The 19,449-nt window shown below is 35.3% G+C and overlaps 1 protein-coding gene across 1 annotated transcript in view; it reads right to left on the bottom strand.

Annotated features, from left to right (window-relative positions):
• The window catches only part of LOC123720920 (headcase protein), a 66,051-nt gene that overhangs the window by 22,752 nt on the left and 23,850 nt on the right, over positions 1 to 19,449 (bottom strand). The window contains exon 2 of the mRNA XM_045678594.1: positions 8,484 to 8,580. Within this exon, the coding sequence (XP_045534550.1) occupies positions 8,484 to 8,580 (97 nt within the window). The remainder of the gene's footprint in view (positions 1 to 8,483; positions 8,581 to 19,449) is intronic.

Raw genomic sequence — 19,449 nt, 5'->3', positions numbered from 1 at the left:
TGGAGAGGCATTCATCTGTCATATCTGGTTGCACACGCGATCGCCAGACGCGTGGGTGAATGGCGTAGGACGGAAACTTGAATTGCGCCCAGACCCGTACACGAGCTACAATTTGATAATAAATTACACAAATATACTTACACGTTGACTTTCAAGTACGCATAGAGATAAAACTTAGCGTATCCGCAATAAATTCATCTAGTTTATAGTTAATAGCTATTAAGAGGACGACAGGAATCGGGGTCCATTACATTAATAAGATACGCAAACAAGGCGTTTATCGAGATTGGATTCGATACATGAGCGCGATGCTTACAAAAACCAGCTCTATACTAGTTACCGTGTACGTAAAAATAGGTACTTGCTATAATTAAAAAAAAAAACAACTCGATTTAGAGTTACACGAAATGTTCGAGCTGACAAAGTTCGCACGGACTTTACCTTTTATAGCCAATCCAAGTTTGTGTCGAAAGATGTGGACACTACCAAGAATATGTGCAAGATACATCAGTTGCACCATCGTGTATGTTAGTAAATTCCGATCGACTTAAGGGTCTGCTCAAAAGTGATTACTTATCACGAATCTCTGGAGCGAAGTAATAACGTACGCTGGTCTTACGAAATGGTTTGATATTTGAAACTAGTTCGCGTTGCACCAGTGCACGTATCGTAAAGTTCTGCAAGTTTTTCTATCGTATGAAAGTTGCCTCGGCGGAGCTATCGCGCCAGCCCTATTGTATCTATTAGCCGCTACTTTCTCATTTCTTGCCGTTTACGGTCCGTTAAGAAAATCGAGATACATTTGTTCTGCCTGTTTGTAGCGTTGTTGAAGAATTGCTACATAATTGTCGGACTGTCTTTTATATTTATTTTTTCTTTTCGATGGGTACCGGGAATAAAGCCGCAATCGTAAAAATGAAACTGTTCAGGAAAAAATATTTAATGAAATTATGGAATAACTATAAAACCACTGAATATCTTAAAATAAATTATATGTCACCTTGTTCGTTATTTTTTGCCTAAAGTACTGTTGCAGTTACAAGATTGTATATTTTATCCAAATAGGAAAAAATCGGTAAAGATCATATTGCTACTATTTATGTCGAAAGGTTGTTCCCGTAATAGTCACTTACAGCTTTGTTCCACGAAAAAAAAATGAATGTTGATACAGTAATAATATGTTACAGCTTTTTTCAGTGTATTATAGGATACACGATGGATACAGTAACCATAGTTTGTGTTCTTATTCCTTGAACTTGATGAGCGTTTTGTGGACGGTATTCATATTTTACTGTATATTCATCGTTGTATGTTTTTTTTAAATCTTTTATCTTTGCGTGAATATCTTATTTTTATTGACAGTGCTTTTATTATTATTTTTTTTTTACTAGAAATATAAGAATGGATCATTTAAAGTGGTAGAAATAAAGAGCATTATGTTATTATTAAACAATCATTTATGGAATCAAAGTAGCATAATTAAAATGACAAATTCGTGACTTTATAAGACTTTATATATATATATATATATATTATCTTAACATAATAAAAAAATTGGGTACCAAAATATTTAAAGCAAAATCACGTCTAAAGACTTGACTCCTGTAGCGGATCCTGTACCTCAGCAGCTTCGTCGGTTCCACATGCCAAAGATTTATAGAAATCGTGATAATATTGTGGAATATCATGACTGTTACAAAGACTCAGTAGATCAGAGTACCGAGCTTTTGACACAGGAACCGGTTCGTTGTAAGCTCCTTGTAATTCAGGAAGAGTCGCAGATTCAGCTGTAGAATACGTAGAAACAACGTGTCCATTTCCTGCTCGCTCAAACCTGGCCCTTCCTCCCCTTGTGCTCTGTACTCTCCTCCTTACTCTGCTTGGTAATGCACGTGTTTCTAGTTCTAAATATTCATCTTCAAAACTATATTTAAATTTCAATTTACCCGGCTCGGTATGACACGCGTTGACTTCCATAATGTTAGACCACATCACTTTATTACCGTTTGAGTCATGCATCCAGTTTTGCCCTTCAATTAGCAATTTAATGTTTAAAAAATCGGACTGGTTCATCTCAACGACATTATACTTTTCACCCGTAACTTTCGCATTCATGGCTATTCCGTACATTTGTTCTGGTGAGTATATAAATTTATTTTTCTTTAACTCTCGCTCTATGCAAGCGTGCATGGAATCGCCTTCATTTTGGCTGTGGCCTGTTACGAAAAATCGGTGAGTGATATTCATTTGAAATTTTGTAGCCGCATACAAATATAGCGCAAAAATGAAGCGATTTTTATTTTGACCACGACATCCGTCTGAATACAGTGATATTTTATTAATCGATCTGATATATTCACTCTCCAGAAACTTGAATATGCAACTACCAATCTCAATAGCACCTCGTTTAGCTATTGCGTGATGCCACATAAAGCAGTAGCCTAGTTTTCGACTTGCATCAAACACTGTTAAGTTGTATACTGGGTATTTACGCTTATAGTAAAATACTCCAACTTCTGATTTGGGGATGTAGAGAACTTTCTCTAAATCGAAAATTGCAATGGTTTCTGAATCGCTTGCTTTTTCTTTTTCAGTTTCTTTTATATTACGTACTGTTTCTTTATTTTTAATGTGCATATCATAGTTAACTTGCATTGCTTTTTTTGTATCGTCATCAGCTCGTTCATAACGTGTACACGTTGCACATTGATCTTTCTTAGGCTTAAAGAAAGAATAATTAAACTGCGTATTAAATATCTTTCTGTACTGCCGTGCAGACGCCATTTTAACATCTTGATAATTATCTTGTTCTGAAAACCATTGCTTATACAGTCTATACATTTTCGAAATATTGAGATCGTCAGATAGGTATAGTTTTTGAGAGTCCTTTCTGACGTAATGAGCTTCCACTGTCGGGAATAGTTTTATATGTTGCACGACACTCTCTTCAGTTGACGAGCCCGTTTTGTGAGGTCTATTATTATGACATCCACGCAAATCAGCTAGGCTCTCATCATACTTCACTTTTTCTAAAGCAGTAAATACCATAGTATCAGAGATTTGCAAAGTGTTTAAACAGAAATTCTTGCATACTAGTTCTTTTACACCATCAATCAGAAAATAATATTTCAGTGTTTGGGTGCGGTTACATTTTCTATTTCTTATAATTATAAATTTCTCTAAAATGTCACCATTATGTTTTACTGGTATTTCGGTGTTAATAAATATATATTATCTGCGACATTTAAGTACATGTCATTTGTAAAATATCAGAAAACAAAAATTTTGACACAGGTACATTAATTCGAATCATGAACAGATGACTATAAAATTTTAAAATAATTATTGTAGATTATTATCTTCAGTAATACAAATAAAATAACTATAGTTTGGTAGTCTTGTGCGTGATTTAATATTTGCTGCCATTGAGTAACGACTCAACGATAGTTTAGTAGGTACAGCAATGTTTAGTGCGAATCTGTTAACATCAAAGTAGGTACAGTAATGTATAGTGCGTTTAATGTTTACATGATTTATTCCCTGGAAGAAAGCCGTAATTACAATTGCTGGTCTAAAATTGAAACAAAAATTTCACTTTCAACATAACCGTATTGTTCCAGTAATATTTTTCTAAACGTTTACCAGGAACAAACAATTAATGTACAAAGTGATTTTTCTATTTTTGTCATTTTTCATCAGAATTAAGTAAAAAAAATATATAAGGTGTATTTAGGTCCGTAGATACCGAATCTGACTTAACCCGAAGACTGTCGCAATATCCATTGCGACATTATTCCAAGTACCCATCGTTTTCATCTAATAAAGTTAATGATCGTTGGTATATAGAAATATTTATTAAAGGTAATTTCAACCGCTCAAAATAATTTTAATCTAAATAAAGATGTAGTATTTATTAAGATTTATATTTTATAATAAGGCGCGGGAATAAATATATCGAGTAAAAACATTAACAATATATATAGGGAACCTTGAGAGAGGGATCGGGTGTCATCAGCGGATTCTGTTACGCGAATGACTGAGAACTCTTCATATCGCAGACCCATCGTATACATATACAAAACATATTATATTCAAACTCACATCAATTGATCTAAAAAAAAACTGTAAAAGCGAAACAATATTTTTGTTAAAAAAAACGCAACTATTTAATCAATTTCGACGACCAAAAATAAATTCTTATTATTATATGTATTTTAAATTGTCAATATCTGTACAAGTTAATGTGTAGCTAAATTCAAATAAAATTATATTTTCCTTGCAAGCACTGGGAAGACATAAAAGCCGTATAAAACATAATAAAAATATGCTTTTATCTTTTGATACGTCTCCTCCGTCCGGAGTGAGTCTTAGATATTACAAATGTATGTCTCCCTCCGCCTTTGACTTTATCAATGTGATTTTTAAAATGCTATGCAAACTAAAAGGTAGATCTTTCCGTATATCACATGACTGCATTATGCATCAACGGTGAAAATTTTACTTTTATAAAAAGCCTTTTAAAAGCTTCACAAAAACTATAGCATAATATTATCAACATCTAAAAGAAATTGCTGTAAATTGAAAACAGAATTTTTATTTACAGTTATGCGTGAAATACATTTATTTACCTCAAAATTTACAGTAATTTAGAGATTTTCATAGAAATCCCTTGACATTTGCTTTTTAATTTATCTGTAAATGCCTATTTATAAAATGTATTATAGCATTTTATCTGTCGTGTACATGTGAAATTGTTGTGATTGAATGACCACGTCCCATGGCGGGGACCGGTCTATACGAGCAATATGCCGGCGGACAAGGTACCATAAATAGTAGCATGGTAGCTGTAATGACTCGATGTCTCGCGAAAACGTGCCCCGACGTCGTTATCAATCAAGATTAGTTTCATACCAGTTTAATCCAGGAATTTACTGATATGCTTCTAGTATTTTGACTTTCCAAGATAACAAAATGAATTAAAAAACTTAATTACATAGTTGCTTTTATGTTCTTCCAGGTTATGCTCTACATTTGTGCCAAATTTCAGCGAGATCCATGTAGCCGTTTTGGAGATAACTTCTAACAAACATACATCTTTCTATACTTTGGCATTTACAACATTAGTAAGATTAATATTGTAAAGAAAAACAACTTGACAATTGTTTGGGTTAACTTTATACTAAACCTATAAAACGATGTTACCGATAAAAAGCACAGCCTATAAGCTAGAATATTAGGGTTTTCTTAGCATTTTATCATTTTATTTAGATTTTATCAGCTCTATTTAGAGCTGTTGCGGATGGTTAATAGTGAGTTAAAGTTAGATTAACTTCTTTTTTTAATTAATTTTGAAAAACATTTCGAAATCAAAATGAAATTAAAATCATTGTCTTTTAATGTTCTTACTAGCAAAGAGTAACAAAGGCCCTTAACGTAAATCATTCAGTACGAAGCAATTTTCATTGAATTAAAGCGCACAAATGAAATTTATGATTTTATTGACCTTCTTTGTGGTTGGGACGTTGGAAAACAATAGCTTAATCTATGATTCACAATGCAGATTTGCTTGTTACAGAAAAAAAACATTGTCGACTGTACAGTGTAAATTGTTGTGGGGAATTAATTAAAGTTGTAAAGCAAAATGAATTGTTTAAATATCCGAAGACAATATACGGTTTTATGAGTCAATTTTGTTTTGTACGTCGACCGACGATTAAGTTGTAAGTCTGAAAATCTAAAAACAAACGGTCTAACTCCCAAGGGCTGGGGTAATATACTTTTTAATACTGAAAGGCATTCGTGCCAAGCAAGGAAGTTCGTGTTCGGGTCGTGCTTTCTTTAAAAAACGGAAAATGAAAAGCTGTTCGACTGATTTTTGTTCCACACATTTCATGTAGCTTAAAAACTATGTATTTTGCAATACGTGCCATGTTAGAAGGCAAATCCGATCATAGACCATCAATTGAGCCTGGAGCAAATCGTAAATTGGCATAGAAAAACAACCTCTCCAATCGAGCGACATATTGCATTCGGACGCAATTTTTCGCGCGCTATATTCCAAAATGGCGGACAAACGAAAAGGCACAAAGCGTGAACGTTCGAAACAATTACTCAATCGGCGCGACAGTAAAAATATGCACTTACTGCGCTTACTGCAACAAGCGTTGGGCAGCAATAAATATGAAACAATCGCGGGTTAAAAATAGACGGGCACGGCGGCCGGCGGCTGGCTGTCGGTGCATTGACCGTAGGTTGACATACAACGGGCTCAAGGCCCACAGAGATTAGATACCGCCGCTGCATAACAAACATATAACGAGCGACAATTGCAAAATAATTCGACGTGAGCGCGGCGCGGTGGCGTGGCATCAAATACTGGCTTTGTTCGTTGTGTATGGTTTGCCTTTGGCAAGGAAAAAACTTTGTCAGACACAGCTCGGCTGAACCGCGTTGATGTCCTGCATTACAAAAAGGTTTTTGTAAATAATTAATTGAAGCCATTCAGGGCCGATTATTACAGATTTAAAAAGTTTTACAGAAGAAAGCCTTTAGCCATTAGATTAAAAAATTTCAAGTCGAATTCTTTCATCACATTTTAATAGCACCTTATCAAATTTCATATTCCTTGTACAGGAAAAAAAATAAAACATATGTAGACGGGTGCGAGTTTTATTTGTATAAATCTAGCCGAAAGCGGACTGGGCGCGGCGCCGCGGGTTTCATTCCAACCAAGCGCCTACTACCGGCATACGATTAAATTACAACGAATTTACGTTTATTCGTTTACGAAACGAATATGTTTCACGGTGACCATTGTTTATTTACAATAGAGATATTCCTCTTGAGTTGACATCCTCTTAGATGATTGGGACAGACAATACATATAGGTGTTTCGAAAATTCTTAAATAAAACAGATGTGAAGATAAGGCCAGAAAAAAATGTACCTCGTTGATCAAACGTTAGATGAAACACAGGAACACAAAGTCCTTATCATGGGAAATTGGTGAATCTAGGAATTGGCGTAAATGCAGGAATTTTTTAATAAATCCGTCTAAATTAGTATAGTATTGCCACTGTAGTAATGGTCGCAGCCATACGGGCGCCTCTGCTGACAGCAGTTTATCGCGCGGGGCGTCATCCTGGGTCTTTATGGGTACACCAACGAAGGTAAACTTTCAACTCGGGCCCGGGCTATAAAAGTGTTTTATCGTTATTCTAAACTAAAGTTATCTTTTTAAAATAAAACTTTGTAATTTTCGTTTATAAAATATGAAATATAATTTGTGAATATAATACTTTGTTATATTAAATTGCTGTATATTAACATTAAATTTAACTATGTATGCTTACTACAAGATGTATTGGATTCCTAAAAAACAAAAAATACCAATTAAGAGCATGGAATTGCGTTAAGACAAAAATAATAAACAATATTGTTACGGCGCAAAGCTAACAAATTATCATCCTTAAATAAATTTCTACTTAATTTAAATTAAAAACGCAAAAGCTTGAATCGATTTCTTATTTTATGAATCTAAATGCTAATCTTTATGTAAATATAGATAGAGACAGACCATGTCATTTGACTAGAAAAGCGTCATTAAATTATGTCATTGTATTTTACTTTGGTTTGAAATTATGATCGACTTTAGCATTACAATTGTTTTATGTGCGCTCTGGGACTTAAATCGCTGGCTAACGACGACGACAATGCGGCCGTGGGTTGAACAGGAAAGCGCACGATAAAGTCCTGTGTTCAAATCGTAAACTCTCAGTGGACTTACTAATATTTGATTCAAACCTTTGACTTTAACTTTTTAAAAGCTTTTCTAGTAACATCAGATACAGATGTCTGGTCTGAATGATCTACAACAGCTGTCTAATAAATTACTAAATAAAATTGTTCATGAAAGACACGGGGAAACAAAATGTTGAAGAAATGTATATAAACTAAATCACTATAATGCTATGCACTAAATCACTAACTAAATATGTGATGAATGCCTCTAAAATAGTGTTACAGATGCAAAACTTTTAAAAGGTACAAAAAAAATAAATCTAATAATAAACAAAAATACACAATCGGAGAAAAAGATAAAAATATATAAAAGGAAATTTCGCATAACAACACTAAGAACCGTGAGATCTACGTAAATGCAGTTAAATCGTAAACTTCTGTTGTACGTCTGCCGCCATTAGAACCTGTTATATAACTTTAAAATTACAAGTTAATAAAACAATGCATATTATGAAACGTTTCACACAAAACTCATGCGCATGGAATAAAAACACAAAAAGCAGAGTTAGCAGCCTATGCGCTATTCGAAACTGTTATCTGATTTTGTTCCTTTCATCCACATCCTTTCAGGCATTCTAGAGTTTCACGCTTACAAACATACATCCATCTAAACTTTTATATTTATAACAGTCTAATACCTAAGAAGTTATGCATGTGACGTAAGTAAGAAATATAAGAACTTACCTTAATTTGATAAGAGTTGACTTTATGCTTCGGCAAAAGATTGAAAGTTGAAAAATCGAGTCGCCTGGAGAATATGCCATTTGCGCCAGCGCCGGCTCTGTGAAACAAAAAAACAGTTAAAAACAAGTTCATTTGATAAAATGTATTTGGACACGAATATGTTATGTAAATTATGTACGTATCATTGTTTTTGTTGTTTTTTTTTTAATTACTATATTAATTATAGTCTCGTCATGTCTGTCTATATAACTTGTTTGATATTTTACTATCTCGCGGTTTTTTTATCTGATTATATCTCAAGGTTATGGTCGGTGCATTAAAGTAATATAAGATAGCAACGTTAAAAAGATAAAAGCTGGTCAAAATTATTATCTAAATAAAACATTTTATATAAAAAACAAGTTTAAAATTCGAAAGTGCATAACATCAAATAAATACAAATATTATGAATCAATAGCTAAATAAATTAAATTATTGGTAATTTGTTTCCATTATTTATAATTCCATTTCAAAGTGTATTTTGATTATTCAATAAAGTCAAAAATAAATCTCGAAAATAGCCCATGAAAAATGAAAGGAACATGATATGATGGCATTCTTTTCGTAAAAGCTATTCCAAAATATACTGAACAAAAACCGGTCATAGATTTACCCGTCGGTTTCTGAGGCCAAAATCCCTGTACAAAACATATTGTCATCGCTGTCATTAACTTTGACAAAACATAGATAACCATGTTTTAAACGGGGATTTTGGTCTCAGAACACCACGGCAAAAAATACGCGCCGCATTTAAAACGTAATGATCAAGGAATAAGGCGTGATGTAAACTCATCTCATTATACGAATCAAAATGCAATTTGCTATAGTTCAATTTACGAACCGCTCGAGCGACATTTCGTGACGGCGGATTCGAAACATTTAATAAAATGTTAAAACACGACAAAATGGCAGCTTTAATGTTTCGCGTCGCACCGGGGATTTCGGGGCAAAGACAATTATATCAATTGCTTCAATTTACAGTGTAATTTTTATTTAGCATTCCCATACCATTTGTCTATGTTCACGCACTTCATTTATTATAAACTGACATTTTAACTCGTTTGATATTTTAAGTATTATACGCCTGAAGACCCTTGTCGTTAATAAGTAATACATAAACATCGTAACATATAGGTACATATGTATGTGCAAATGTGTCTTCAAGAACTCTAAAATTCCGTAATCTCCGTCTGCCCCACTATATTACAGAAGTGAATTTATATAGGTATAAACAAGTGAAAATCTGTGTATTTTAGTAATAATGTCTCGAAATTATATACTTCAAAGTTATCTTAGTAGTAAATGCAAAAAGAGTAACTATTTAACATACACAATTTTATTATTCAACACTGCAAATATACTGGAAAAAACGAAACACAAGACGTCAAGGTTACGCAAAAAAACTTGTTATTTTTTCATTGTCAAGGCCAACTGAATTAGATACCGAGTCTCGTATCTCACCGGGGCGTGTCAACGCGGCGTTCTGTTTACATTCTCGAACCGATAACAAAAAAAAAACAACAGCGCGATAACAACGTTGATGCGAATATTTTAATTTTTAGCATATTATAATTAAACTTGTTTTCGAACAGATTCGAATTAATTATGTTACGTCAACTATGTTTGTTTTTCAAACGATTTTGTCGACTTGTGATGCAAATCTCGCAACCTGTTTTTTTTAGTGCGAATGGTAGAATTTTTGGGAATTTTCCTGCACGTATTTTCGTTTTTATTTAGCTTAGTGGCTGAGAATGTAATTTCTGTTATACTAGTATTTGCATAAAAATGGTAATATTTTGTACATTTCTAACATTACTTCATAAACGAACCTGCAACCGATAATTAAGTAGGTACTCTTACCGGTGCAGAGAAAAAAAATATTTGGTTGAGTGAACGTGTAAGGGTTAGTCATGAGAACAAGGCAACGGAAGTTCGCTCGGTTTAATGTAGGTAACCTTGGGGCTCACAATGCCTTAGTTATTTTAATGTAATCAACAAAAAAGGTACAACAGACCGCGCGCCCGTTACATAAGCACGAAATACGATATCAAGTTTAACTTCCTGTTGTCTTGATATTTGATACCCTCCAGCAATTCAGTGTAACTTTCTAACAGTTACTTGGATTACTCATAACAAATTTATTTTTAAACGTTTTTGAACTTGTAGGCTTTTATATGACACGAACTTTTTTAATACACGCGCTATTTCCATGAGACGTACCTATTTATTTGCCCTAATGTCTGTTATAACATACAATATTTTTTTTAATATTCATTTTATAATATATACTGTTAAATAAAACATAAAAGAAAGAAATTAACAAACGGCCAGGAATTTTATAATTATTTTTTATTAATTTTATAATGAATTGAACTTTCATTTACATACCAAAAATTAAAACATTTTGTGCCACTGCGTATTTGTTTTTAAAATACAATGTAATAAAAGTGCTTGCTTGCGAGACAAACGTTTTTTCTTCGAATCGATAGTATAGCGAATGCAATATGGCGAGCTTGGCCTTGAACGCGGAATAAAAATAGCGATGTTGTTTCGACTTGACTTTATATCAAAATTGCGGGCGGACCGAGCGCCTCTGTAAACTAACGAAAGATTTTATTTAACTCTGCGCCCACGCAGCTTTGTTTACTAAAGAATATTTAAGATGGAACATTCTTGATACTTGGTTTTTAAGAAAAATATTTACTGAAGCAACGCAAATCCAAACGTACAACCTTTAAAACGTATATAAATATATACATTGACACATTGCAGTTACTTACACGAGTAAACAAATTCAATATTTTAACAAACGACATTAAACAAATCATTAATAGTGTACTGAGACATCGTTAATTATTAATACTAAGGAACAGTGGTTGAGGCATTCAGCAAATCTGTATCTTGTAGATTTACGACGTCTTTAAACTATCGCCTTATTGTAAGTGAGTGTACATACGATGTTTAAGTTAAGATAATCTGTACGTCCATTGTGGATTGAAAGTGGCTTGTGTTGGTGGGAGTCACGCGGGAACCGGTCCGGCGCTTTCTCATTGAGCTCAGAGCATTCAGCCCACGTAGGCGCAGGGTGCAGCCGGCAAATAGAACTAGAATATCGTGATTGGGGGTCAACACTAACAAACGTTAAAGGCTTGAAGGAATAAATTATGAGTAGGAAAGTTTTCTAAGTCTCACTAGAGTAATAAAAATCGAAAATTATCTTCTTTATAGACTGCTTTGGATAAAATTAAATAACATGATAATTTCCTCTACTTTTCAAAACTTTTTGGATTTTATAATAGTAGACAAATTTATCGCATAATGTGTGACATAAAGGTAACTCGTGCATACAAAAAAATGTATGTAACAGCCGTCAAGGTGCCTTTGTGGCGCCATTTGAATACAGAAAGAACGTGCTTCGAAATTTCCTATGATACGCCTACACAATCGTCAGGTATGCGCTGATGTAGACGCAATGTCAACACATAGCTTGAATTAGCAGTCATACTCATACTGAAAACGCAAATTGAATACTTAAAAATTAGTTTTGGATGAGAAAGAAATCAAATATAGGTAGATAAACAACAATATTAAATTCTTAAGTTAATAGCATTAAAATCTTTCTGTTTTTTAAATAATAATTTGTATCTAACCAACAAAAACATAACAAAACATTGCACTAGAATATATTAAATGTCGAATGCAAAAGATTTTTATCTGCCTTCAACTGTATAAGGTAACAAAATAGCTTATTGTTTTGTTTTTTTTTATAAAAAAATAAACATGAATTCGCGAGCAAGGTCAACACGTTATTAAGTACCATTAATACCTGTTTTGCTTAATATAAATGAATAATAAAATGTAATCAGCAGTGCTAACCTGTAATATTTTATAAAACGATCGCACAATGATAACTTATATGTCGCCGCGAAGATTATTTTGCTGATGATTAATTTGATTTGCCTTAGAATAGTTACCTAATTACAAATTAGAAATGTTTAATCAATACCAATATGTAGAACAGTTTTATGTTTGTGAGTAAATAATCTAAAGTTGATGTTCTTGGTAAATAGTCTTGACATTATTCAATGTTGACATCACTAATAATTAATTGTCTTCAATTTCTTAATAAACATCTGATAATTACTTGATTCTAAATTAAATTATGATTATTTTTAAATAAATTGAATTTTGGAATATTGTTTTGTAAATAGCTAAAAGCTAGTTTTTAAACGTTTCGTTTTGTGAAGTGACGTTTGCCGCGAGTGAACAGAACAAGTTTATAAAAGGCGTAACTTGAGCGTGGAGCTCACTTTTCTGCCGATTTTTGGAGAAACAACATTGTAAGTAGATTCTATGTTTGTTTGATTAAAAAATTATTATTTTTAATTGTTTTACTTGTTTTCATTTTGATGAAATTCCTTAAGTTTGCCTTTAGTTTAAAATACAGCCCTTTATAGCTATAGCAGAGCCGATGACCAGATAAGGTCAGCGGTTCTGCGCTTTTTTAAAAATAACTGTCCTGTCTCATCTTCGACATCAGAAGTGGGATACTTATCCGCTCTTTCTGTCCGATTTGTTTTATTTTTCAGACTACCTGCATTAAAAAAAAAAAAAAAAAAAAAAAAATTATCCTGCGTGAAACGATGGAAGGAGCAGACCAGAATGGATCAACGGCGCCGAGCGTACCTACGTGTACCGTGTCCAGACCAGACGACGGCGATGGTGGACCAAATACATCTGCCAACGTGGCGCCGCTACAACCACAGGGCAGTAACGTACCTCCTGAATTTTACTTACATATGATAACTATGATGCAGAATATGAGTGAAAAGTTGTCGAAGCAGCGCGATAAAGTTAAAATTACTGATGTATTTTTGCCTTCATATGACCCGGACGGTAACGTTGGAGTCCGCGAGTGGTGTAATCATATTTCCTTAGCTAAGACCAATTATGAGCTCAGTGACTACGATCTCCGTATGAAAGTTACTAGTTTACTAAAAGGTCGTGCAAAAATGTGGGCTGATAACTGGCTTGTCACAACGTCCACGTGGGATGAGCTGCGTCAAAATATTATTACTACCTTTGAACCCGAAAACCGTTATTCAAAGGATGTGCTAAGGTTTAAGGAACACAATTACGATCCAACCAAAGATATTGCCGAGTTTCTATCGCGATCATGGATTTTGTGGAGACGGGTTACAAAAGATAAACTTGATGATAGTGACGCGGTAGAAGCGGTGATAGGAACAATTAGTGACGAACGCCTTCGGATTGAACTCATGAATGCCAGAGCTACCTCAGTGCCAGAACTAATTTCCGTTGCCTCGTCTATTCGTGCTAAGCGTCCCAATTCTAATCATCAAAATCCCAATCAACCACCATCCAAACGTTTAAAATACGCTATCGATAATCGAAACGTCCCTTATTGTAACTTTTGTAAGAAGCCTGGGCATGCTTCTAGTGATTGTCGTTATAAAAATACGTCGGTAGTAGCAGAAAAACATACAACCGAGAAGAATCCTAATGCCTTGACAACTTCGGTACCTAAACAGAATGAAAGTAGGTTTTGCTCGTTTTGTTCAAAACCCGGTCATACGTTTGACACTTGTTACCGTCGTGAAAAACAGATAACCTCCAATGTGAATTCATTTATAAAGAATAAACAGATCTTAAATACTATGCGTATGCGAGTAGGTGACATTATTATTGATTCGGTGTTTGATAGTGGCGCGGAATGTTCTGTGATGCGCGAATCTATTGCGAATAAGTTGCCTGGGAAGCGACAACAAGTAGTTAATTATTTGCGAGGAATAGGTCCTTTTCCTGTAGTTTCCACAAGTATATTAACAACAGTATGTGTTATTGATAACATTAACGTAGAAATCGAATTTCATATTTTGTCCGATTACGATATGACGTCAGATGTTTTGATAGGTGCAAATATTTTGAACAAAACGGGATTAACGGTGATCGTTACTCAAAATAGCGCGACTTTATGCTCTCAACCTCGCGTCATGCACATGCGACCGACGGCCGGTTTGTTTGATGATATAAATCACGACTTGAGCAATACGTCAGAGATCGATCAACTAATGACTCTTCTCAATAAATATTCTACGACTTTTACGCGCGGTTACTCAAAAACTCGTGTAAATACCGGTCAATTGGAGATTCGTTTGAAAAATCCAGATAAGTTTGTGGAACGAAGACCTTACAGGTTAAGCCCGGTTGAGCGCGAGAAAGTCAAAGAAATTGTTAAAGAGTTGTTAGACAATGACATTGTTCAAGAAAGTAAATCTCCATATTCGAGTCCGATTATCTTGGTAAAAAAGAAAAACGGTGACGACCGCATGTGCGTAGACTATCGTGAGCTAAATTCAAACACTGTTCGCGATCATTACCCCCTCCCCTTAATCGCAGACCAGATTGATCAGTTGGCTGGTGGCCAGTATTATACAACCCTAGATATGGCATCTGGATTCCATCAGATTCCTGTTGCCGCTGACTCTATAGAGAAAACAGCTTTTGTCACTCCAGATGGTCTGTTTGAATATAAAACCATGCCATTCGGTTTATGCAACGCTCCTTCAGTGTACCAGAGATGCATTAATCGTGCCTTAGGTCCGCTTCTGAGCCCAGGTAGTGCAAACAAGGCTCATAATGATAGCGTAGCTCAGGTATACATCGATGATGTTATTAGTAAATGTCGTGATTTCTCATCTGGCCTGGAATACTTGGAAAGAGTTTTCATAGCATTACGTGACGCAGGATTTTCGATCAATATTGACAAATGTTTATTCTTTAAACGGTCTATCGAATATCTTGGTAACGTAATAGAAAATGGCCAAGTTCGTCCCAGTCCTAAAAAGGTCGAAGCCTTACTGAAGGCCCCAGTACCTACTAACGTTAAACAGGTTCGTCAATTTAACGGGCTCGCAGGATATTTCCGCCGCTTCATACCCGATTTTGCTCGAACTATGGCTCCCCTTTACGAATTGACTAAACAAGGCGCTAGGTGGCAATGGACTCATGTTCATGAAGAGGCACGTCAAAATATAATTCGTCATTTAACTTCTACACCGGTCCTAACCATATTCCAAGAGGGAGAACCCATTGAACTATTTACCGACGCTAGTAGTCTAGGCTTCGGAGCGATACTCGTTCAAATTATTAACGGGCGGCAACACGTGGTAGCGTACTTCAGTATGCGTACGACCGATATTGAAAGTAGGTACCACTCATACGAGCTTGAGACACTAGCCGTAGTACGAGCAATCAAGCATTTCCGGCACTTCCTGTATGGACGTCAGTTCAAGGTGATCACCGATTGTAATGCGCTCAAAGCGTCAAAACACAAAAAGGATTTGCTACCCCGCATTCATAGATGGTGGGCCTACCTCCAAAATTTCGAATTCGAAATAGAATACAGGAAGGGCGAGCGGATGCAACATGCAGATTACCTAAGTAGAAATCCAGATCCTTTGACTGTCAACGTGTTGACCAATAATCTGGATTGGGTAAATATCGAACAAAGACGTGATACCCACTTGCGATCCATCATAGATGCTCTGCATAATGGTGAAAATGTCCCCGGATACCTCCTCGAAGGCAATGTTCTTAAATTTGAGAGGTTAGATGCTATCACAGGTTTACAAAAACTTATTGTCGTGCCAAAGTCTTTTCAGTGGAGTTTGATAAATACCTTCCATTGTGCGCTCAAACACCCAGGCTGGGAGAAGACCCTTCATAAAATAAGGGAAACCTATTATTTTGATAAAATGAGCACCACTATCCGTGACTTCGTCGACAACTGTATTGTATGCAGAACTTCAAAGCAAACATCGGGAGCTACTCAGGTACAATTACATCCCATTGCCAAGCCAGTGGTTCCATTTGAAGTCATACACATGGACATCACGGGTAAATTGGGAACTCTTAATGAACAAGAGTACGTTGTGGTGACGGTGGACGCCTTCACTAAGTTTGTGCTACTACGTTACACTAATGACAAGAGTCAACACAGCACTCTGGCGGCTCTAAAGCAAGTTATCCACCTTTTTGGAGCTCCGAGGCAAATAATCGTTGACGGCGGTCGCGAGTTTTTAGGAGAGTACAAAAATTACTGCGACACGTTTAATATAGAAATACACTCCATAGCACCAGGTGTTAGCAGGGCAAACGGACAAGTGGAGCGAGTGATGGCAACATTGAAAAATGGTCTCGTAATGATCAAAAACTATGAGACTCCAGACTGGCACACAGCACTGGAAAGCCTTCAGCTTGCCCTCAACTGCACTGTCCACAGAACAACAGGCGTGGCTCCACTTGCACTACTGACTCGACGTCAAAACTGTGTTCCACCAGAGTTACTAAGTTTAATTGACTTGGACAAAGAAATAATTAACTTTGAAGCTCTCGAACGTCATGTGCAGCAAAAAATGACGCAGACGGCTAGCAAAGATAAAGAAAGGTTCGATAAAGGCCGAGCTCGAATTCACCGATTTCAAAGAGGCGATTTTGTTTTGATCAAAAACAACCCCAGAAACCAGACTTCCCTTGACCTAAAGTTTAGCGCTCCTTACGAAGTTCACAGGGTTCTTGAAAACGACCGCTATCTCGTGAAGAAGGTAGTGGGACACCATGGACGGCCTCGCAAGGTCGCACATGACCAACTACGGCGTGCACCACAACCGGGACGAACTACCCAGATAGCCGTGTCGCCCCCAGATGATCAGCAAGCCGGGCCTTCCAGCGCCGGGGCAGCCCTACAACTACAAACCACGTCAGCTGCATTGACGCCCGCAGATGACAACAATGAATAATAATAACGGTGAGAACCTTCCAAGTAATTACCGTCTTGATTGTAGTCAGTATTTATCACAAAGATGCTTCTGGCATGATGAGTCATCCAATAAGCTAACTAATTTATTCTATCATAAGATGCTATCGGCGCGTGGTTGTCCAATAAATAAAAATAAAAAAAAAAGATGCTATTGACGTGTGGAGCCGTCAAATAAGCCAAAAAAAAAAAAAAAAAAAAACAAAAAAAAAAAAAAATGCTATTAAAAATGCTAAAAAGATGCTATTGGCGTGTGGAGCCGTCCAATAAGCCATTTATGAATCCTATCCTAAAAGAATAAAATGTCCCCTGTGTACCACGGCGTACGAGACCGCCCAGAGCACAGCATCAACCTGTCCCATTATTATCCTTAGGACCTCTGTTCTAAACAGCATCGACCTTTCATACACCTATCCTTTCCCTTTACAAATCTATGAAATTGTTACTGTTGTCATGTGGAATGAGCAGAAACATTGACCAAAATTGTAAATGAACCTACAGTTACATACAGAGCTAAGCTTACTGTTTGCATGTGAGATGAGTAGTAAGTCCTATTTGTGTTATCATTATAAAAAATAAATGTTTTCATTGATCTGTAGTCACACGGTGTGAACAATAAATATTATAATTTCTGCTATAGCCTTTACATATAGGCTTGAGTGTACTGTGGAAGTGCCAGGCCTCACAAAGTTTAAATTTCTATTACAGAAGATGTGGAGCGACGCAGAGCACGCATCGCGCATCAGAATGGCCGTGTCGCCGCGAAGATTATTTTGCTGATGATTAATTTGATTTGCCTTAGAATAGTTACCTAATTACAAATTAGAAATGTTTAATCAATACCAATATGTAGAACAGTTTTATGTTTGTGAGTAAATAATCTAAAGTTGATGTTCTTGGTAAATAGTCTTGACATTATTCAATGTTGACATCACTAATAATTAATTGTCTTCAATTTCTTAATAAACATCTGATAATTACTTGATTCTAAATTAAATTATGATTATTTTTAAATAAATTGAATTTTGGAATATTGTTTTGTAAATAGCTAAAAGCTAGTTTTTAAACGTTTCGTTTTGTGAAGTGACGTTTGCCGCGAGTGAACAGAACAAGTTTATAAAAGGCGTAACTTGAGCGTGGAGCTCACTTTTCTGCCGATTTTTGGAGAAACAACATTGTAAGTAGATTCTATGTTTGTTTGATTAAAAAATTATTATTTTTAATTGTTTTACTTGTTTTCATTTTGATGAAATTCCTTAAGTTTGCCTTTAGTTTAAAATACAGCCCTTTATAGCTATAGCAGAGCCGATGACCAGATAAGGTCAGCGGTTCTGCGCTTTTTTAAAAATAACTGTCCTGTCTCATCTTCGACATATATAATGTTTACATAATATTCAACAAAACAAATACAAAATAGTATAATTAAGAGCCAAAATTTTTGTGGAAAATAACTTAATATTTAAAAAATAAACAGGCTATTAATAATTGTAATGCGCAGTTTTAAAATAAGTCTCATAAACAGTGCCATTTACGGATATTAACGATAATATCCGCTCACTTTACACCTCAAAAATAATTAAAATATGCATTTATAAAAAAGAACCATGTAAATGAAGCTTAATACGAGAATTATTCCAATATTTAAAATCGAGCGAAATTATAAGAAATAATTCTTCATTTATAACTATCTTGAGGTTAAGAATAATAGTCGATAGTATTTGAGTAGACAAACATAAGATAATATTTCTTTTACAAATAATGCGTCACGATGCAACCTGCTCAGACGATAAAGGCGGGCGAATTCCAGCCGTGTTGAGCATTGTAAACAAGCAAGACCTTGGCCTCGGCCGCACAATGGGCCCCACTAAATTCGATTACCTAACATGCTGCGCAGTTGTTTTGCTCACGAGTTTTATCCATATAAAGCGAACAGACGTTCGCCCCTTCATAAAATGTTTTTAAATTCTTGAATACGGCACATACGCCTTAAAGATCAAGGTATTAGATAGGTTTTTTAAAGACCGGTTTTTGTTTTATTTCTTTGTTAACCTAAATACCTTAGGGTAGGGCTTTAGGGGTTGTAGCTTT

This window comes from Papilio machaon, chromosome 7 (genome assembly GCF_912999745.1).
Source record: "Papilio machaon chromosome 7, ilPapMach1.1, whole genome shotgun sequence".
Lineage (NCBI taxonomy): Eukaryota > Metazoa > Arthropoda > Insecta > Lepidoptera > Papilionidae > Papilio > Papilio machaon.
This window is presented reverse-complemented; position numbering and strand designations above follow the sequence as displayed.